Here is a 23,126-nt window from a genome sequence, read left to right as displayed (position 1 = left end):
ATAACCATCTGATGGAGCATTTTATGGTCCGCAGCAACAGTAGATTATCAGACGTTTATGATAGCATTACATCCCCCATAAAAACGTCTATAGAGAAAGAAACGTTGTCTTGTAGATTACGGTTTAATACATTTTCTGATAATGTGTGTGATTAGCATGCATAGTAGATTAGTTTTCCCCCCTTAGCCTAACTAAGGGGTATAAAATAGAATTGGGATTCGGCGATAAATCAGGCAAAATGAAACACACCTGGCTTTGGTAAACTCATTTTATGAACTTGGTTTATTTACTAAACCTGTTTTGTTAGGCCCACGTTCACCACACAATAATACAAATCATTAGGTCCTAACATCTTTTGAGTTCCACTTAAGAAAGAAGCCATTCAGATTTGCGATGACATGAATTATGACAGAATTGTTTTTATTATTATTTTCTCTGGTATGAAAAAAGAACCACTTGTAAGACCCGTCCCACGGTAATAACACTGTTGTATATTCTATTCGCGGACTCCTGTTCCCAGTAATCTAATTTCTGTCACGGCATTACAAAATAATCCAATTAGAAGATAACACTGAGACCCCACGAACTAGATATAGGACTCATTGGATTAGCGCCACCTTTTACAAGGTACGTCTGAAACATGACACAAACGAGTGGTTCGTATTACAACAATGTATCAAACCCGCTGTTGTTGTTACGTAACGGACACTAACGTGCTCTCTTGCGTAACACTCGCTCGCGCCTGCCCGCGCATGCGCAGACGCGCTGTGGTCTGTCCGCCATTGAAACACACGATCTCCGATAGAAACGGGTCAGAGGCAGTGACACAGACGACACTCACGTTTCTCCATTCCTCGTGCTCCGAAGTTTGACGGTTACCGTTTTTAACAACGTCTTTTTACAGTCCGTTTACACCGGTGTCTTCCCTTTCTGTCCCGAGGTACGTTTGATGGACCAGCACGGAATATTTTAGCAGCGTTTAGCGTTCCCGTTAGCGGGTTAAAGCGAACCGAGCCTGGCTCTGCTCTGGGGGCAAGTACGCCTGCAGCAGCTCAGCGTTTGATGGATCCTAGAATCACCTGGTTTCAGCCAGAACAGCGCGGACCTGCCAACAACCTGTGGATGCACATCTGGGAAACGTCGCAAACGCTGGGAAATCTCTACTTCAACAACAACTGCAACACAGCCAGCTCCAAACTGACGAGCGGCGGCGGAGGCGACGGTGCGTCGAGTAACGCGGCCGACAGCAGCGGCAAGCCTAAGGACCATCAGGGGATGTCTGGATCCAAACCCGACAGTGAGGTCTCCGAACAACTAGACTTCATCCCTCTGGAAGCTATTAACAACAACAACGGCGGCGGCGGCAGGGCAGGCAGGGGTGTCGGCGGAGGGGGGCAAGTGGGTGGCAGCAGGGTCGCCGGAGTGGGAACGGAGTTGCCAAGCAAGAGGAAAAGAGACAACAAGGCGAGCACCTATGGCTTTAACAGGAGTCTGCAGCAGACCGATGGGGCGGAGGACATATACACGGGCACGCCGTGGAAGAGCAGGAACTACTCGGAAGGCGTTTTGGGGTGAGTGCAGAAACCAAGTTTGTACGTGTGGGTGTATGGCGATAACCTCGGCGCGGGGCCCGGTGTGTTTGCTCGGGTTCAGGAGCTGGCCTACGCGCTGACACTAAACCGAGGGTGGTTCAGTACGTGTTTAACATGTCGTGACCTGAATAGGCAGACTATAACAGCACGGCGTTGGACCTGCGACCGTGCATTCACTAAAATAACTATTAGGTTCTCGCTGGTTTGCCAGCGGTTTGACATTCGAGCCGTTTCTTCACCTTATTTGGCATGCGTGGAGTATCCGTGCAATCCTTCCGTTTAAATGACCTGCGCTGGCTTGTCAGCTGCTCCCCTGACGTCTCGGGCGCCAGAATCCCTAAAATCACAAGCAGCAAAACTCTTAAACTCAAAAGTCTTCGTCTTAAAGGCGTAGTTCACCCCAAAACGAAGTTCTGTCTTCATTTAACTTTGCTCAACCCTCCCGTGGTCCCAAAACAGTGCGATTTCACTTCTGTGGAACCGTGTAAGAACGTTGGTTACTTGGACCGCGTATTAAGTTTTATTTTATGTTCTGAAAAATAAAAAGTCGTAAAGGTTTGGAATGGCTTGAGTTATGATGACAATTTTCATCGGAGGGAGCTATCCTTTAGCTGCTGCTATTCAGGAACAAAATAATGCATGGTTTCTGTCCTAATGCCATAGTTACTGCCCTGGTTAATACAAGAAAAAATGGTAATGGTTACTTTGCATCTCTTTGATGCACATTTTGATTGAGGGCTCCTGATTATGTTTTATAGTACAAACCTATTTTTTTGAAGTTTGTAGAAAAAGAAAGGAGCACTTCAAAATGGTTAATTAATAATCTAGAAGTTGAGCGTTTATTGCTTGCCCATTATGGATGATTACATATCTTAGCGGATCTTTTCCCTTGTGTGCATGAATTTATTCAGTTAGACCAATCCCAGATAGTACTGTATGAATTACAGTATGTGTAATGCATTATACAGAGTTGCTCTACTGTAGTTACCGCCTCTATTAATCATTATCTTCCTTTCAGTCGGTCAATAATCTACACCTTGCACTTCACACTCAGGTTACTTAATGATCATAAGTCATGATGACACTGACTTATTTCCAGACTTCTAGTATTATTGCTGTCATTACCACGATTGCTGCATAGTATTTTCTGACTCGAATAAATGGCTTGAAAGAAATTGTTCACCAAAAAATGAAAGTTGTCATCGTTTACTTACCCCGAGGCCGTCCTGAAGTTATAAGACTGAGGGAATTTGTGTTGTAAAGATCAGCAAAGATCAATTTTCTATGAGTGCTCCCGAATGTGTGGAATGAAAACGATGCAGCAACATACTCTCAAAGTCACACCACAAGTGTCCTGTACCAAGAGAGGTTCAGTTAGACTTTAATGGGTGTACTTTATTAGGGGCACTAAATGTCTATAAGCGTATCTTTCAGTGTGCGGCAAAGGTGGACTGTCAAATGCTTTGAGGTGAAGCATGTGGATGTAATGCTGGACTGGGTAGCGGTGTGATGTTAGAATTGGGTGTAATGGGTGTGGTGGCGGTTTGGTAGGTTTTTTTTTTTGAATGTTCAGATTGCCCTACTTTGTGATATGTGCAGCAGCTTGTGGAGCCCAGAGCAAAGTACAGCCAGCAAGCTTTATCCTCGTTTAAAGTATAGTTAGCAGAGTGTTTGCATAAGACCGTTCCTCTGTGACTGCTCTAATACTCTAGTCTTCACCTCGCAGACCTTCTTACGCGAGTCCCTCCTCACCGTTTCTGGAATGAACGATTCCTGTAAGCTCAATCTTACAGACATATGGCAAAACGCACAGATTAAGGTCAGATTGGCTCTGGATGTAGCTTTGTCTTCAGAGCGCATGTCTGAGATGCCATAAAGATTTTAATCTGGTTCTGGTTGTTGTGGATTTTAGTTTTTGCCAGGATATGTGCTTCCTTCTTGCTACATCGCTAAATATTTCCAACCTGCTTAATAGAAATATCTTGTGGACGTGTTGGAGGCTAATTTCACATTAAAATCATTTTTTGCTGTTCAGTTTGGAGGTGTGAGAAAAGGAACAGATGGTTTTATGGGTGTGTTCTTTTTTTTTTTTCTGTTTATATTCTTCATGTGTTGAGCAAGTTCCTTCCCCGTTCTACCCAAAACAAACGCTCCCCCTCCCAGCTGACACACGATCCCTGTCTCTGATGTCACTGTGCGTCCAGCCAATCGGAGTGACTTGAGATCCTTTCGTCTGCCTGACAGCTATGCTGCAGTGAGGGGAAAATCCTCTCTCCACGCTTTGTTGTGCTGCTGCTGAATTTTTTATGTTGGGTCTTCTCAATGTTTTTTTTAAGTGCAAGACGAGTTCGGTGCGCTGGCCTCTTTTTTTGAAGAGAGCACCGAATCGATGCAAAGGCTATATTTTTGAATACAAAGGCACTATAATTCATTTGTATTCAGAAAGCGTTGCTGAACAGATGGTGTCCTGAGTTCATGTCTTTTGTTTGAATAGTTTTTGGTCATGCTGAAGCTTTAAAGATTTGTAAATTAGTTTGTCTTCACCTAAAGATGATCACTGCATGCACTTTCTTTATAGTTTAGTTTTATGTTCATTACAAAACATTAAGCAAGGTTCTTGGAGGCTGCTGCTTTTCCCAACAATTGAGTTGAGCTTATTTTCATCAATCACTGTCGTTAGGTTAACTAGTTGGACATGAGGGAGGCATTGCAAGTTGGTGGAAAAAGGGCTAAATGTAATAGAAAAGCAGCCTTCAGTGCCAGTGCATGGGGCTTCCCTGAGAGGCTCCCAGACACCACAAGAGAAATGGGTTTTTCAACTTGAATTTGACTGATTCTGTCACTAGCAGCAGGATTTGGAGATGTGAGAGTGTACTCTGAGCCATGTATTAAAGCTCTCACTGTCCCAGACACCCTCATGCACATTAGCACTCAGCAAGAACTCATCCTTGTCACAAGGGCACTTTCCCAGGGTGGCCGCGACGAACAGGATGATGTCAGAATGTGTTACTTATGTTGCTCTTGTTTTTAGACCGGTGACCGTATGTTTGGAATCCACATTGACATTTGAAACCAACAAATGGTCTGCTGTTGGTAAACGTTTATTTGTTTTAATCATGCCAGATCAAATGCTCACATGCTGCAGAGGCCTTAAAGGGACAGTTCACCTAAAAATGAAGTATCTTGACATTTATTTCACTTTACTTTTTCTTATTTAGACATTTAGGAAAAAGTCATAGCGATGTGTTCTGCAAAAGAACAGTGAATAAATGCTGCATGGCAAGACATGATCAATGAATATGTCTCTTTGTATACAACAAATCATTTACTAACCAATGACTCTATAAATTATGTAAAATATTGCCAGAAACCGAAAAACAGCTACAGCGAAATGTGCATCACAGCTCTCAGTATCTTCAGATCTGTTTATAAAAATATGGATTGTACTGGGAAACCTTCTGTTCTGGTATAATTTGTCTTAATATGCCAGAAAATGTATAACATTTTGAGTTTACAGCAGATACAAGGTTTGTGGAACTATATTCTTCCTTTTTATTTTTTGCTGGAAAGCTGCTTCTGTGTATGCCGCTGTAGTCTGACTTTTATCTCTTTCACACTAATTTGTTAAAACCTTTGTCACCGAATGAAGAATCTAATCCATATTGGCTCCTTTAGCTTACATCTAGGGTCTGTTTATACCAGATGTAGACTATAGAAACAACGAGTGAGAAGTACTAGGCTGTTAACACGCATCAATTGGCTGATTGTGTTTAGCATGTGTTATAGAGTTTAGTTTGAATGTGGTTTGTCATGGTCTGCTGAGTATTGAGGCTGCAAAGCAACAGACTGACTCCACATGCTCAGCTGACAGCAGGTCATGCTGTGCCTAGCAACATGAAATGGTCATTTGTTTATGCTTTGCCCCATTGAATGTACCATGGTTTTAGTCAGACTTAACTGAGTCAGAGTTGGGTGGGTGCACTTTGAACTTATGTAATAGCTTGAATGTTAGTGATTCATCACAGAACATTTGTCCAATATGTGTCTAGATGAGAGTTCAACGTAAACCTTCAGTCATCACAAGACAATATTTGGGCTTCTGCACTATTAGAAAACCCACTGACCATCTAATTTTTACACACAAGTCAGCTTTGTTTGTTTGGCTTTCAAATGAAAATTGGTCAGATTGACATGACCTTAAAAAGAAATGTGAATGAACTTATTTTGGTAAAGTGCTTTTCTAGTGTAACACTAATGCACAACATTGACTTGTGGGGTTATTTCAGGGACGTAAGAACAGTCTGGTATGGAGATAAGACTTGATAATTCTCATCAGCTTCTCTTTTCAAGCTTGAGTTTGTAATGCCTGGCTGCCATTGAAACACTTACGGGATGCACTTTTCTTGCTTTCATTGGCTTAGTTCACAAACTCTGCCATGTGTATTAATTACATAACGTAATTTTGGCTCTGAATGATGTTTGGTAGGTGAACACTATTAAGTGGGATTACCACTAACTGCTTTAACATTTGTCTAGTGTCAAAGCACTCCAAAGCATTGTACTTGCTTTTACATGACCAAGTACAATTTTCCGTCATAGTGCTATACAGAAAAATAAAACTGTTCAAAGCTTTATTTAAAGGGTGGGTGAATTTAGTCATTTCTTAAAAAGTGGGTCAGGTATGTTATGAGAAATATGAGCTCCGCCTTGGATGTTTGTTGAACTTCTGTTAAAGATGGGCTGCTAAATGAAAAATAAAAATATTGTTGGTTAAAAATATCCACTTGTCTCGAAATAATGAGCCGGCTTTTTGGTCTAGTTTGTAGAATGTACAGCACTGTATATTTTATCACTTTGGTTTAAAATGCATCTACGCTTCAAATGAGCTTCAGAGCTAGTATGCTTTCATTAGTCACAAACATGGGATGTCGCTTGTTTGCAGTGTTATTTATATGCAGCATTGATTAGACAAAAGCTACAAAATTGATGTGGCTGCTTTTGTTGCTATACTTATATATATATATATATATATATATATATATATATATATATATATATATATATATATATATATATATATATATATATATATATATATATTTAGCCTGTCAATTTTTGGACTTTTAGCCTAAATACAAACCTGCAGTCAATCTAGTTGATCTTAACTAGTTGTTTAAATAATTGTTAAATATCAATTTTGTAATAAAGGTGTTGCCAAAAGTAAGAGTATATTACCTGATATTGTCATGCATAAATCTGCATTTGTATCTTGAACCTTACCCCCACCCTATAGGAGGAATGTTCAGAATTCAGTTTTATGCCTTATGAACTACAGCTGTATGTGACGTCTAAAAAGGAAAGACTAGTAACAACAGTCCCGATTTCAGCTAGCAGATGACCACAATAATGATTACACTCATGACCAACACGACTCTGTTATTTTAGCATAGAGGCTCATTGTCAAGTTTACAGGTACAGCTTCCTGTACCACTGGAAATGAACACTGCTCATTGTTTAAGTTTTAATGAAACGGAAGCATAGACAGATTTTCTTTTAGAGCTGTATCGTGTCACAGATTAATGGAAAACCGTTTAGAATAGGGCCTTGATTTTATATCATTTGATATATGTGAAAGATGTACTCCAAAGTGCAGGTTGATGAACGTGAGCTTGTAGGTGCAGGGTTTAAGCGGAGTTTAGATTAATTGTTCACAATAAAATATCTATAATATTAATTTACAAAATGGATGCCTTTTTATGTCAACTCTGAACAGATGTATTGGATCAGTCAATGACATGTTTGAATTAAAAACAAAGTAGGCATTAGTAAAAAGGCTTTTCAATATTTCCACTCATACATGTGAATGAGAATGATTGTGTGATGTCAGTGTTTAGGGTAATTCTGTGTGTGAGTGTGTGTGTGTGTGTGGGGTGTGAGTCAGTCAATTCACAGCAGTAGCAGTAAGAATTGTGTTGGCCCTCACAGTGAAGGGTTTCCTAGCGACAGAGTCTGCTCTCTGATTGGCCGACACCGGGCGTAAACTCCACACTGCTCGTGCTTGATTGGAGGACACAACAGGCTGCTCTGGAGAATTGAAACTGATCTGAGCGTATTCTGTGAAATGAAACTCAGACTCTCTGTGTGCAATCAGTCCCACAGCCAGGCTGGACGACACGGAGGGCAAGTGTGCTCTTCAGACCGTGAGGCAGCCTGCTGAGATTGATTTGACTCCAGTTAGATGAAGCGCTTTCATTTTTTTCATCATCTTATTTTAGATTTGATTAGTCTAGTTTGTCTACTTCTGCTCTCTCTCTTGTCCATTTGCATGTTTTGCTGGTTTGTGTTGCTAAAGCAGATATCATGAGATCAAGAGGCTATTCAGGCCTTGTTTCCCCTTTTTCTTTCTTTCGTTTCTGTTTCTTGGAGTAAACTTACTTTCTTAGTTTCCCAGAAGTGAAACGCACACTTCTGTGCTTTGCGAACACACACCCATATGCGCACATACATAATAAACCTGATACGCACATAAACACAAAAATACATCCCTATCTGTCAAACAATCACTCTTTAGTTGCATTTTTATATTTTTGATGAATGATTGCATGAGCTTGTTTGTTTAATATGTTCAGTCTTTGAATAAGGATGGCTAATTAAGGAAATTTGTAAATGAAGAGGGTTAATAAACGCAATGTTTGTTAAAAAAAGAAAAAAAAAGAAAAGTTTTTTAAGCAGCCTTTCAAGTGACATTGACAATATTGGCCAAGCTATTATCACTATCTGTTATGTTTTGTTTGCATAAAATCAGATTTAATTAGCTTGTTGGTATGTATGATGATTGTCATCTTGGTTATATGAACCACCCTCTGTCCCAGAACACAAACACAATGGCCTGTGTCTGTGGAATCGTGAGCATGCATCTACATTAGGTGTGTTCATGTTGCAGTGGTGGCCAGCTCTGATGAATGCTGTCAGACTGCCTTTACAGAGCATCATGCCCATGGCTGAAATTTTTCCCATGCAGTTTAGTTTTACCAGTGTGGACAGACAAATGTGCTTCGACATCAATCAGAGCCCCAGAAGAGACTTGTGCATTTGAGTGTCTGTGTTGGTATTTATGCTCAAAGCTTTGCATTGAGTTGTTTGTTGAACCTGAGTGACCGGAGGTACTAAGACCTTTCTTGAGATTAAAAAAAATAAGTTTTTATTCATTTTTAGATGTGCAAATGCATTCTTAAGGAGTGAGTCTTATTCTTAAGTAATAAGACACCTAGAATTCCCAGAGTGCAAATTGTTCTTCAGGGAGTGATACTTTTGACGTTTAGGTTACTTTAAGTTAGGGCTGGTCCGAATACCATTTTTATCTTTCCATTTTTGTTATTTTTGTTGTTGTTTTTTTCAAAGTTTCGACGCATCGTTAACAATTGACACTGGATATTTGATGCTTCAGAGGGAGGGGGCTGAACATGTTCTCTCTAATAAAAGTGGGATTCTGTGTCAAGAACCATTCATCCAGTTGACTTCTCGCACGGGGGGTGTATTGCTGCGCACCCAAGGGAATGCAGGCACATTTTGGTGCAATATGGACACGCGACACACATTCAGAATTAATAAACTTTGAAGAAACTAAAGATCCAGCTCTAGCCAGAAGTGGGGCGCCTCACACAGGAACAGCTTATATGCTCACTTATATGGACACTGCACTGATACAAAGCACACAGGTCTGTTAAGAGCAATGCTTTTAGTCAGGTAGCCTTAATTTATTTATTTTTTTTCTCCAAAAAATCATTCCCAAAGTATACATTTGCAGCACACTAATTTCTGACAATGTAAAGAGTTGGCTTTTTAAATAAAAAAATAAATAAATAAAGAACGTGGTAACATCCTTTCAATAACACCACACATTTTAATTAACAAACATTTTAAATAAAAATAAATGAATTCCCTTATACAGAATAAACCTTTGACTCTTATATATGATGTAGCCAGCTTTTGGCTGCAAATGCCAATTTAGGTTAACGGTAACAGCTCACCGCAGCTGAGGTCTCCTCCAGATGAAAGGAATCATTGCCTTCATGACGTTTACTCATGGGTGATTCATTTTCAAGCGCAAATGAGAGCAGTAATTGAAAATGGAATGCCAACCCACAGATCAAATATTCGAATGTTCTGGTTCAGTCTTGGTTTAAGTTCAGATTCAGAGTACATTCACTTGCTGTCAAATGTAGAGGAGAAACCGGATTGTGAAAGAACAGTATATGTTTTGTTAGGCCGCTCTAGCAGTTTGCAAATATAGAAATAACCAAAGAGGAATGTTCATTTAGTGTAGGTGTAATTGCAGTGTCCACACAGATTGTGTTCAACCTCAGGATGAAAGAGCAAGCCAACCCACTCTGCCATCTTAACTGTCTTGTTGGTTAACTCTCACAAGCACTATATTTTTGTTAAAATCAAGTAATTGCCCAAATCTACAAAATCATCTTTTTTATCAAATCAGCAGTAAAATCTGACAATAGTGGTGTCTAATTTTCTTCTTTAAATTGAATCAGCATGAAAGTGTATTTTGTTCAGACTGGTTTAGCTAGGTTCTTAAACAAACGCTCTATAAAGTAGCCAGGTGTGAACATGCTCTAAGCAGTCAGTCTTCTCGAAATCTTCTCATGCTGCTATCTAGGATTCATTTTATTTTTTTTATTATTTACGGTTATATATTTTACCACACTTTTATCTAAGCACCTTACAGTCTATGTATTGTGTGCATTATATCAGTTCTTGCAATCCCTGGACATCAAACCTACAAAAATGTCCTTGTCAGCGTCGTGTTTGAGCTAAAGTAAGTCTGTGGAGTCATAGGCAGACTCAGCACATGCACAGGATGATGGAACCACCTGCAGCAGCAGCAGCTATATGTGCATGAGTAAGGACGATGGCCCGTTTGACAGGCATGTTCAGATTCAACCCTGCTCATGGGATTGGCACATGGCACCAGAAGACATGTTAGTAAGAGCTGAAGCAGGATACATTCTTCTGAACATAATAAACTTGCATGATGCCATAAGATTATTTCAGTGAATGAGTTCTTGTTCTCTAAGCAGCTTACATGTATAGCAGGTTTGTCCTATGCGGTCTTAGATACTACTACCATTGCTTGAATTTAGCGTTCATTTAACAGGTTTAGAATAAACTTGTCAGGTTGAGTTGGGTTGAGTTAAATGGTGTGCTGCTTTCTAGGCTCAGATTATTAGAGATGCGTAATAATGAGGTGTCATCTAGCCACACTTTCCCTTTCCTGACTCCGAGCTCTCCCAGCTGTAGTAACCTGCCTTTGAATGGATACTTAGCTATAACTAGGGTGTGAATTTGATTCTTTCTTTTCTTACCCTGAGTCATGTTAAGCAGTGTTCTCATCGCTTACATGACAGCATGCGATACCATTTAGAAGTTTGATGTCAGTAAGATTTTTTTTTTTTAAATGAATTGAATAGATATAAAGCGGTACTCCCTTTCTCTTTTAAAGATTTGTGGTCCTGTTCCACCAAATCACTTTGATGTAGAATTTGTGTTAGACATTAAAGAGATTTATTGCCAATAATGTAATCACAATATTACATAATCCAAGAGTATAATGATTTTTTTTCTCTTTCTATCCAGGCTGCATGAGGAGATAAAGGACTTCTTTGAGTATATTTCTCCTCGTCCAGAGGAGGAGGACATGAGACTAGAGGTGGTGACTAGGATCCACAGAGTCATCAAAGACTTGTGGCCCAATGCCGAGGTTAGTGTTGCTCACACGCACAGTTTCAGTTAATATGATTGTCGTCGTAGGGTTTGTATAATTTTGTATTCTTTAATATTTGGGAAATGGGGAACAATCAGCGTTACCTGCCAAAGAGGCATAAATAAACTTTTTCCGAAAAATCCACTTGACCAAAGACCATGTTTACATTTTTTCCTTGGCACAGTTCACCATTATGTTGATGTCACGGACATGCAGGGCTCTAAATATAGAGCCTTGAGGAGCCCCATTTCTCAGTTGTCACTAGAACCTATTAGAAATGCATGAAATACTGTTCGGAATTCACATCTTAAAGCATGTTTATTGATGTATCAATGAAGTTGCTTTATACAGTCTACAATGCTCATTCCAGCTATTTTGTAATAGCTGGTGCTAATCGTCAAAAAAAAGTTTCAAAAATAAAATAATTATGTCAGCAGCATGGAGTTTGCGGAAGTTTTCTTGCAGAGAAAGAAATATGTAAAATTGTGGTTGGAAGTAAAACAATAAAAAAAAAAGAAAAGGAAATTTCATCTTCACAGAATCTGCTAAGAGCGTAGCACAACAAAATCAACAGCGACTCTTCAGTCGTTCCAGAGGTGACGGGAACGTCTGTTGCTTAAATGTACTTTTAAATGCATGTAAAATAGCTGAAAAGCAATCTAAAGTGTGTCAACAGCCTGATTTGACCTTTGTGTTGTGGGAAAAAAACCCTGCTTTTATTTCTGGTTGAAATAACATATTTAGCTATATTTAACTCAGAGTGCAGGATAATGTTTCAAGGAAACCTTATCGGTGTAATGACAGACGATCACGTGTTTCTTGTGGTATATACAGTAGGAGTGCAAATTGTTTAGAAAAGCAGCCAAGACGCTTGTAGATAGAACGTGCATTTGTATCAGAGTTGTCTCTTCAGAGGCATTTTTATATTTTGCTGCCACAGTGCTGTTTGTCTTCCTGCTCTTTCACATTGTGGAAACCAGATAGTATCCCCTTCACAGTGCCAGTGTCTGGTTGCTTGAGTACTGTAGGATTGCGTATTTATTGTCAGTCATTCTAGCTTTCTGAAAGCTGCACATACGCAAACAGCTGCTGTTGGTTAGTACTAAAGATGAATGATTTTCAGTCACTTTCTAAACGTTACCTAAAGGATGTGAATAGTCTGTCAGTGTAAGAAGATTGAGCATTTAACTCAATTTAAGGAGAGGCTTTACCTTCGACTATAGAACCACGTACATATCATTAAGTCCCTATGTGAATGAATACTTCAAATATGCTACTTGTTTCAAATGATTTATGCTTAGCTCAAATGTGCATTTATTTTTATTTATATAGATTTTGCACTTTTTAAATTATGGAGTACATTGCCTCATAGGCTTGCAAAGCATGTAACGATCAACATACATTACATTTACGTTATATTACGCAATCATCATATTACAGTTTATCATTTGTGTATTAACTGAGAGCACACACACAGATTAATAAGCCTATATTCATGTGTGTAATGAGCTTACATTTTTCTCGCCAGTTTCAGTCTTTGTTGTGTTTTTGCACGTAATTACATGTTTGAGTACATCTCGTGGGAATACCTTTGTCTGATTTGCATGTCACAGATCTTTCCTGTTTTAAATATGAATACAGGATGGGTGTTGGGACTAATGGTTTCATAGGTAGATTCTTCTAAGGGCAAATTTAATCTGTTTTTCTATTTTAGGTTCAAGTGTTTGGCAGCTTTAGCACAGGCTTGTATTTACCTACAAGGTAATGTTATGATTTATTTCTTTTTATTTTTTTTATTTTTATTTTTTCACTGAGCACAAAATTCAAAAAATTCATATGATCTAAAATTCTGTAGCTGTGTAATGCCAGTATTATGATATGTGTTTGTGTGTACTTCAGTGTGCTTGCAAAGAGAGGATTAAGATTTGTAATTTTAGCTCTGCTTATCCTGTGATCCCGAGTGTGCGCAAATTTTTTTTTTTACGCCAGTCTCACGTCACTCACACCAGTCATACTGTGTTTATACGCCACCTGGATAACTGTGGCTTAGTGGAATAAATCTGTCTATGGCAATACACAAGTATGCTAGTTGTAGCATTAGCAGTAACCGAAGCAGTATGTTTAATTTTAACATTCATAAATTGATTTGTTGCATACTCTGCTGCCCCTTTTAGAATTTTATTTTTAGTTTATTAAAATGCCACTAAACTTGTACCAAAATATCATACACATAATTCAATTTTCATTTCACGGGTTTCATATTGCTCATTCATTAATACTAGAATCTTTCGCGTTTGCTTATATTTACTGCTTTATTTCAGTGATATAGACCTGGTGGTGTTTGGTCACTGGGAGACTTTACCTCTCTGGACTCTAGAAGAGGCACTGCGCAAGAGAAAAATTGCAGATGAGAACTCTGTCAAAGTCCTAGACAAAGCAACGGTACGTGCACCGCTGCGGCTGCTTTTGATGACCGTCAGACAACCCTGCTCGTGTTTTTAAACTCTGCGTGTTTGTAGGTCCCCATCATTAAACTGACAGACTTGGACACAGAGGTAAAAGTGGACATCAGCTTTAACGTACAGAATGGCGTTAAAGCTGCAAACCTCATCAAGGACTTTAAACAGGTGAGTGTGGATTTTTTGAAGTCCTCTTTCAAGCAATTAAGACAGCAAGGTTTAGGTTTTTGGATTTTAACATCTCAAAAAGGTGCTTACCTTATTTTTTTGGTGTTCTTTTCCACATGCTTTGATCATATGTTATCAAGAGGAAACTTTCTTGTCTCTGTACATGCTGAGTTTGTGTGAGAATGTATTTGTTATCTGACTTGTGTAAATTTGTGTGCGTGTTTCAGCAATTTCCCGTATTGCCGTACCTGGTGCTGGTTTTGAAGCAGTTTTTACTGCAGAGAGAGCTGAATGAGGTTTTTACAGGAGGAATCGGATCATACAGCCTGTTCCTCATGGTTGTCAGCTTCTTACAGGTAACACACTCCTACAGTTCGTCAAATACACACAGGCTCACTAGTTCCCTACAATAAGTCCTACTAAATACTCTTTTTACTCTTTTTACTCATCATAGAGTAGGATTATGGTGTTTACTAAAATATTAAATCCGTATATCTGCACAGCATTGATTATAAGTGGGGGTTTTTTACACCATATTTGAATGATTTCTGTTAGTCAAGACTGCTGAATGGCTGCTAAAAATTCTGCTGTCATAACAGAAATAAATAGCATTTTAAAGTACATAAAAACAGAAAACTGTTATTTGTGTAATGATATTTTACAATATTACTGTTTTTATTGGATTAAAGCATAAGAGACTTGAAGCTGTAACAGTAGTGTACATTAGAATCTTAAGATGCACACAAATCAACAGTTTTTGGGAAAATCAGCTTGATTTTGTTTTTAAAGCTTTATAAGATTTGCCTTACGAGTGAAAATGACCCATTTAATGATATGTATGCTTTCAGTTAGTACAACAGTTTAATTACAGTTATACTTGTTGTTTTATTTCCCAGATGCACTACAGAGAAGACGCGTGTAGTTCAAACCCAAACCTCGGTGTGCTGTTGATCGAGTTTTTTGAGCTGTACGGACGGCATTTTAACTACCTGAAGACGGGGATCAGGATCAAAGACGGTGGCTCGTATGTGGCCAAAGAAGAAATTCAGAAAGGCATGCTGGATGGGTACAGACCCTCTATGCTTTACATCGAGGATCCTTTGCAGCCAGGTACAAACTCAAACCCTAATGCACACACTGGCATATTTTAAGCAGCTCAACTGATACAAACAGGTCACCATAGATGGTATGGTATGTTCTTATCATTGTTTTTGTTTGTGTCTTAGGAAATGATGTAGGGCGAAGTTCATATGGGGCGATGCAGGTGAAAGATGCTTTTGATTACGCTTACGTCGTCTTAAGTCACGCTGTGTCCCCAATTGCCAAGTACTACCCCAACAACAAGTCAGAGAGGTGAGACAAAGAGAACTGTAAAAAAAAAAAAAAAAAAAAAAAAAGTGTGTGTGTGTTAAATTTTGTATCTCATAAGTAAAAAGCCTGCAAACGTACAGGCAAACATTGAGAGAAGGCCCAAAAAAAAGGATTCATGATTGGTTTTATCTTTTCCCCCCACAGCATTCTAGGCCGAATAATCCGTGTCACACAGGAAGTAGCAGAGTACCGTGACTGGATCAGTGCAGAGTGGGGCCAGCAGAGCAACAATGAGCCGGTCATCAATTGTAATGGTACGACATTATCCCCCGAGTTCATTTGAAACTTTAGTTTTTACCATTAGAAAGCTGAATATACCTTTATTTTGTATTTCTCCATAGCAAATGATGTCACGCGGCTAGTTGAGTCTGAAGAGCTTGATGAGTGTAATAATAACTTTCCAGAAGATAGTACGGCGCTTCCTGCTGTCCCCCGGAGCAAAGTGTCATCAATCTCTTCCTCTCCTTCCCCATCTTGCTCTTCGTCACCATCATCGTCATCTTCAACAGCCTCTAGCTCAAGCGATGCGGCAAGTTTGTTTATATAATCTAATATATGCAAAAGCCTCTTAAGAAATTTGCGTCTAAAACTTGAATTGAAGACAGAAAATTCTATGGACACATTAGAGTAAAATGACTGAATCTAAACATGCTGATTTAGATGAACATTTCAGACAGCACTTAGAGGCATCTGAAGTCTTCATATTATCTTCTTTTTATAAATACATTATCATGTTTGTCTGTTCCTTATTTTGTACTAAATATGGTAATATAATATATTCTTTTTTAACTTTTTAAAGTAATTTTCTTACTCTAAAGATATCATTAGATGCTGTTTTAGCATAAAACCAAATACATTTTAGATGCATTGCTTAACACTGTAAAATATTATTTGCATTTCATGATGATGATGATGATGATGATGATGATGATAATAATAAAATATTTTTTTCCATCAGGACTCTGATGGAACGCCCTGTAAAACTTCAAAAGCTTTGGGCCGGGGCTCTAACTCTTACAGTGAGAATACAGAAAGGAATCTGTCCAATCACAGGTCACAAAATCATTCAGCAACAATGCCCACCCCCACTAATAAGGGCAACAAGGTAAGAACCTGATGGATGTGACATTCATTTCATTTACGATGGAAGCACATTGGTTCAACATCGCAATAATCTGTAACAATTTGTTAGCATTAGTTAACAAGTTCTAAGTATCATGAGTTAATCTGTAGTAATAAATGAATTTATTGGCCTATATAGGACTTACTCTTCTTTTCTCCTCTGCTTTAGCCTAATTCAGTTTTCTGATAAACCTAGCATTGTGAAAAATGACTATGTATATTAACATGCGTATTATGAATAAATACTGCCAACAAATGATCAATAAACAACAGTATATTTATTAAATGGCCAAGATTAATAAATGATTTAGAAGGTTTTTAATTTATGGTATGTTATGAAAATGGAAACACTGTAGATTAGGGAACGCTTTCACTTTTAATCAATAAACTTCTAATTTCCTGCTTGTTATTAAGGTAGTGGGGTTAGAAATACGGCGTTAATATGTGTCTAAGAAGTATTAATAAACAACCAATGTGCATGTTAATAATCTACTAGTTAAAAGGCAGAATCTGTCCTTAAAAATGTTTTATCGTGGGTGATTTTAATAATGTAAAAAGTATTATAAATTATCTTTTTGTTTTTTTAATTCAGAGCCGACAGTTTGCTAACAAAAGTGCTCAAGGCTCACACAGCAACCCCAACAAGACCCAACAAAACAGCAAGTCCCAAAAAGTGCACATGAAGAAGAGGAAACCTCAGAGTGAGGTGGTGCGTGAGGACTTCTGTAGATAGGGGGAGCTGTTCCCGCAGACTCACACCTGCTCTTAATGTCCCTGACCACAGAAGGGTGCTGCTGGTATCATTTATCTCTCCTGTCCCACTCTTTAAGAGATGCGTGTGACTTTGTAGCTGGAAAAGGAAAAGAAAAAAAAAAAGAATAATTAAAGTGGGGCGTAGGCCATGGGATTGAAATCATGTGGGAGAGTTTAGGCTTGATCTCCACTGGCTTCTGCACAGCTTCTGCTCACTGCCCACACGGGAGCTGCACTGCTCTACCGGAGACGTGGAGGACCAGAGAATGTAGGAGAGAGAATTCCACTTGAGCAATACCTGAAGCCCTGGACTTTTGCCTCACTGAGGACAACTGAAATAAAAAAAAAAAAAAAAAAAAAACAACAACTCGAATTACAAAAAAAAAGGTTATATTGAAAGTGCAAAGATTTTTAAATGTCTAAAACAAATTTAAAATGTAATTAGTACAAGAGAAATTATGCATGTTTTTCTTTTTTGAAGAGTGGTTCTTTTTTTTTTTTTTTTTTTTTGTCATGTACGCAGATTATACAAATATTTGTACAAGGGGAAAAAAAATTATACAAAAAGAAAAAAAAATCCAAAAATATTATCCAACATGGAAATGGTTTCATAATACTTTTTATAGTATTGTTAAATTTTTGCCATGCTATAGATGTACACACATTAACCAGAAACCAGTTCTTCACAGCTGTGTACGGGTTTGGGTTCAATTGCCAACACTTATCATCAGCCTCTTCTGCTGTTCCTGTAATGATGTGGTTGGGCGGCGTGAGAGAGGTGTTAGTAGTTGACAGCACATCTAAAACACACACACACTGTAAGAATGTGTGTACAGTCTGTCAGCAGGAGGAATAAAGCGAGTAGATCGGGGAATTTGAAGAACACTACAGCTGTGGCTTTCAGTCTGCTTCTCTGAACGATCTGCCCATCACAAAACAAGTTGTATTTGTTAATGTATTTATTTTTTAATCAAAGACAGTGGATTTCTATATGCTGACCACAGAGGCCAGACATGTTTTGTGTTCGGTCTTATGACGGTGGCAAAACATGATTGTTGCTCGTCATGTATTGTGCTATTTTTTGTTTTTCCTCAATGTCAGATACCCTTTTTCCGATAACGTTTGAGTGACCAAGTTTATTTCTGAAAGTACATTTTAACAGAGGTATAAGACAAAAAAAAATGGTTTAAACATTTTAATTTGTGGCTGGTCTGCTTAAAAGGACATAAGATGAATTATTTCGTGTGATTTTTATTTTATTTAGTTTTTCTCCATTCCACTGGATCTTGATGTATTGTAAAGAATGCCTGTTCTGTCTAAATGAATATTTTATTGCAATTCTTCAGATAAACAGTAGGTGGCGGTGTAACATAAGGTTATTTCATACACTGTAATTCCCCTGTGACTTTTTGTTTTAAGATTTGCCTAATAGTTTCCATGGATCTCTGTAAGCTTAACAGATGATGCCTTTTGATGAGGTAATATTAGTTGCTCCACCTGTGTTGAGTGTATATGATGCTAAAATGGAGTTATCGAAGCCAGTAGTACGTCTTAAAACCGGATGGATGCCACTGAAATAGAGTTGAGAGAAATGCAGAAATAGAGCAATTGGAGGATCATTAGTGCCACAAGCCAGTGCTCCAGACAGGTTCACTTCACATGTACCCATGATCATCCATGCAATAAAAATTACAGCACAACTGTCATACATCTAGCTCGTACATTTACTATTCTATCAAATTTCTCTTCAACACCTCTTTTCTTTTGTTTTGCAAAGTTGCTATACATTTTGTACGTTCCTAATGATAAGTGTACTAAATGTTGTTTGGACAATTTTTGATATCGTATAACGCGTTTAACTCGATGCTAGTGACTGAGCCGAGAGAAAGAATGGTGTTCTGTACTCAGCTGAACGAAACGTAATTACACCCGACATTTATTTTCTGTCTCCAAGACCCAGTGACACTACAGGGTAGCAAATTTACTTGACGCACAAACCTATTTTCTAATCGTAAACACTGTTACCTTGCGTTATCGGTTATTTTCACATGCGTTTTGGTTGCATCTCCATTCCGCGCACTATACAGAACAGCCGATGTGTCTTTTTGCAAGCGCACCAGATAACCGAAACAGTTAATGACCTCAAACCGGTTCAAATCCCACCCACATGACACGGATGAAATGAGCTAATTATTCTTATCATTTGTCCAGATGAGACCCTTTGCCCCAGACAGACTCAGACATTTACTTGATCCTCATCTCTATTGTCTCTGGCATGCCAATATCATACTTTGCTATTTATATGATCTGTGATTTATTTGTATATATATATATATATATATATATATATATATATATATATATATATATATATGCAGATAATATGGCAGTAATTTGGGAACAATTGTTGCTGCTTTAGCAGTCATATAACACTTTCCAAAATCGGTCAAAAATAATCCAAAAAAGGCAAAGTTAACTGTTTAATTATACTTGTTGTGTATTTCCTCCTTGTAGTGCCTGTCTATGAAGTGTAGGCTATTGCTGCTGCTTCACTGATACGCACAAAGCACAGAACTGCAGCTTTCACAATGTTTCTATTGACTTCTCAATAGTCATGTCTATGTTAAAAACTGGTAATCCCAAAACTAAGCAAATACTGAATATGCATAAACGGTTATATATTTTATTATTTTTTTTATATAATATTTCATGGTTGATCTTTATTTTGAAAACAACAACAACAAATTGTTTTAAGTCATTGTTTTGAGGCTGTGTCACTCATATAATTAGCTCTTATAGGCTACTATTAAGACATCGATATGTTTTGTATATTTTTGTGAGAATGAAAAGGGAATAAAGCTCAATTTTGGACTCAATCATAAGGAAGATCTGTATTCTAAAATAATAAAATGCACTTTAAAATCAGCGGTGTAGCAGTGTTATATCTACATTTTACATTATTTTTTTTTCATGCAGTCGCCTTTCAGTGCTAAAAAGAAAATGGAGAGTAATCACGCACGATAGCGTTCATTAAGAACAAATATGTTGCGTGGACACGAATGTATTTTTGAAATGGGACTTGATGGCAGAGCGCATCCCTTCAGTGTTTTTGCCGCACGCGGGGAGGCGCGCGCAGAGCAGACGTGATCCGCGCGCTGGCTTCCGTTTGCGATCGAGCCGCTTGAGCTCGAGTCTCTGCGCGAGAAACAGTTAGTCAAGACTTTACCCAGTCAAACACGGAACTGAGGGCCGAAATCAAGTCTGCCTCGCCGCTGGGGGGTTCGGCAGCAAACAACAGTTTAGCAGCCAGGTGAGTGAAGTTTCAGCGGCCTCAATACCTGTAGAGTTCAGTTACCTGGACTCCCGAAGGGAAACCGCGAACAGAGATGCCCTTTGTTTTTTTTTTCCGCTTTGTATTGTAGCATAAAGTAAGTATATGTTGGGTTTCCCGTTGTCTGGATTCATCTGCAGTGCTCTGTCGTGTCTGTAGCGAGTAAATGTTCCTGACTGAAAACCTGTATCGTTCCTGTTTTATCGATGCACGAGGGATGAACGCGGTCCGGTCTTATTGAAAGAGTTAAAAAATGTTCACGTTTGAAAAAAAATCATATGTAGCTGAAAACATATCACCACCGTCCTGCGAAACTGGGGCTACATGCACGATGCCGTGGTTTCTGTCATTTTCACGGCGTAGGCTACAGTTAGCCAGATTTATTTCAAATACAATCAGTACAACTGACGCAGCAAGTCTTCAGGCCATGTCTGCTAGATGTGGAAGTTGCCGGGTTTCTTCTTGATATAAACGCTCTCGCTACAGGAAATGAATATGTCAGAGTGTATGAATCTTAAGTGCACTGGAGGCTTATCGTATGCAGTGTACTCCGAACAAACAAAACCACTGGGCTTACTGTCTGAAAGTGAGCGGAGGAGAGGGACAAGGTGAAACGGATACCCTCAGGGCAATCAGTGCACTGTTTTATGGGTTCACCTAAAAGTAGAGTAGAACTGGAGCGTTTTGCTGTAATGATGTGGAGACCTCAGAGCTGACTGAGACCACTGGAAGCTGTCTGGATTTGTCATATTTGGGTTTTGGTGAATCCATCAGACGTTGTCTCTTTATCGTTGCCCTGTGCCTTTCACATTATGCAAAGTCTTCCAAGAAATGCTTACTAGTTCTAGACCGATGCCTGCTGGACAATGGGGCGCTTTGTTTCGTGATGATTTTAAGAGTATAGTGTATGTAGGAAGCAGGTTCTCTCCCTTGGTCTTTGAAGACATTGAAATATCAGGAAAGTCTAAAATTAGTTTTGCTTGGAAAAATGACGGAATAGAGAACTTAAATGTTTGCGATTATGCTATTTATATTAGTTATGTATTTTTGGAGATTTTTTGTTTTTTTGTACATTTGTTGAGATCCACTCCAGGCCAGTAATCTTTAAGACTTGTTTTAAAAAAAAATACCTTAGGCATGAATGACTGGAAAAGCTGTGGTCATAAAGGGTGGGAACCCTTAAAAAAAAAAAAGCTGTGAACGAAGAAGAAACTTCACATGGAGAAGTGTCATCTCTAATCTGCTGCAAAACGATGAGTGAAAAGTATATCTTGGTGTAAATGGAAGTAAATATTAGTCTTTTCAGTATTTTTCCAATTTGTCGTTGTTACATTTATTATTAATTTGTTAAAAAAATAACTGTACAAATGAATGTTTTGCTATCCTGTCAGAGCTGCCGTTAAGCTGTTTTTCATTTCGGTAAGTTAAAGCAGAAGCATTTTTATTTTTCGGCTTCAGTGTTTTACGGTCTAACAGCCAGTTTGTATAAAAGTAGAGATTGACTTTAAATTAGTCATTGCTTAATTTATGCAGAAACGGGTAATGTTGTAAGCTAAACATTTTGGATATGTGCATTGACGATGACTGATGTTTAATAGGTCACACATCTGATGGTTTCTTAACAGTAATCGTGGTAGTCAGCACTGTACAGGTGAACTCTTCCACTCATAAAAGTTCGCAGTCGATGAAAGGGTTTAGGCAAGAGGAATTGATTCTGAAAGTTTGCAGTGACATTAAAACATCTTTGATCTTTGGTTTTGTGAACAGTCAGCTACTAGAACTGTTGACTGTTGTCAATTGCTTACCAGTATTTAAAAATAATATTTTCAAATTAGAACAAGTCAGTTGTTTTTTTTGGGGGGTGTTAATCTCTATTAACAATTTTTTTTTTTTTTTTGCAAAGTCATGTTTGTTTCCTAAATTTATAGTGTTCTGTCAGGACACCTAATATCTGTTGAATGGCCTTTTTGAGCTTTTTGACGGCAGCCTCATATTATTGCCAGAAATATGCTGGTGTTAAATTAGCTGCTTAATGTCACCTGATATGGACTAATGGATCCTAATTGTCCTGCTGTATGACAGACTGGAGCGTGCTGTCATTTTGAGAGCGAGCGATCTATAAAAATCTTCGAGAGTGAGTTCTGTAGGTTTCGGTTTGACATGAGATGCCTGATGCAGGACACTTTCATAAACTGTCACTTCTGAGAAATGCCCATTATGAGCCTTAAAACGTTTATCTCTTTTAACTAGAAAAACAGTGTTTTAAGTATGACTCATTTGTGTTTTTGTATTGACATTGACATTGTATTTGACACTGTGTTTAAACCGATTTAAAAATTAACTAAAATTCTGTCTGTCATTAATTACTCATGCTCTTGTCGTTCCAAACCCGTAAGAATCTTAAGAACACAAATTATATAGATATTTTTGATGAAATCCGAGAGCTTTCCGACCCTGTATAGACAGCAATGGATAATCACGTGTAGTCTCAGTCTTCAAAGTGTGTCCACAAATGCATTTGTGTGATGCTGCTGATGCAGGAGCTGGTGTTTTGA

At 38.4% G+C, this 23,126-nt stretch overlaps 2 protein-coding genes across 7 annotated transcripts in view; both read left to right on the top strand.

Annotated features, from left to right (window-relative positions):
- Positions 1–703: 703 nt before the first annotated feature.
- tent4b (terminal nucleotidyltransferase 4B) lies at positions 704–17,691 on the top strand. Its single transcript, XM_043245449.1, has 12 exons — positions 704–1,571; positions 11,241–11,364; positions 13,082–13,128; positions 13,689–13,809; positions 13,887–13,994; positions 14,222–14,350; positions 14,891–15,104; positions 15,221–15,347; positions 15,510–15,619; positions 15,707–15,894; positions 16,324–16,470; positions 17,080–17,691. Exons 1-12 carry the CDS (start codon positions 1,063–1,065, stop codon positions 17,218–17,220), a joined length of 1,965 nt encoding a protein of 654 aa, XP_043101384.1. The 5' UTR covers positions 704–1,062; the 3' UTR covers positions 17,221–17,691.
- Positions 17,692–17,723: 32 nt separating this feature from the next.
- The window catches only part of adcy7 (adenylate cyclase 7), a 39,054-nt gene continuing 33,651 nt past the window's right edge, over positions 17,724–23,126 (top strand). For 4 of the 6 annotated variants that reach the window (XM_043245448.1, XM_043245447.1, XM_043245446.1 and 1 more), the window contains exon 1: positions 17,725–20,550. The gene's annotated coding sequence lies outside the window, so the exon portion shown is untranslated. Of the gene's footprint in view, positions 20,551–20,646; positions 20,669–23,126 lie in introns of those variants that run through there. The other 2 variants (XM_043245445.1, XM_043245444.1) reach the window with 2 other exon arrangements.

The sequence above is a fragment of the Puntigrus tetrazona genome, chromosome 7 (genome assembly GCF_018831695.1).
Source record: "Puntigrus tetrazona isolate hp1 chromosome 7, ASM1883169v1, whole genome shotgun sequence".
In the NCBI taxonomy this organism is placed as follows: Eukaryota; Metazoa; Chordata; class Actinopteri; order Cypriniformes; family Cyprinidae; genus Puntigrus; species Puntigrus tetrazona.
The sequence above is the reverse complement of the archived record's forward strand: the minus strand, read 5'-3'. Positions and strand labels throughout refer to the sequence as shown.

What these genes read in the sequence shown, in the direction of transcription:
- tent4b (XM_043245449.1), top strand. Translation starts at nt 1,063, where the DNA reads ATGGATCCTAGAATCACCTGGTTTCAGCCAGAACAGCGCGGACCTGCC. An exon ending in CGAGGATCCTTTGCAGCCAG is followed by an intron (nt 15,105 to 15,220) that starts GTACAAACTCAA and finishes TTTGTGTCTTAG; the next exon opens with GAAATGATGTAGGGCGAAGT. An exon ending in CCCAACAACAAGTCAGAGAG is followed by an intron (nt 15,348 to 15,509) that starts GTGAGACAAAGA and finishes TTCCCCCCACAG; the next exon opens with CATTCTAGGCCGAATAATCC.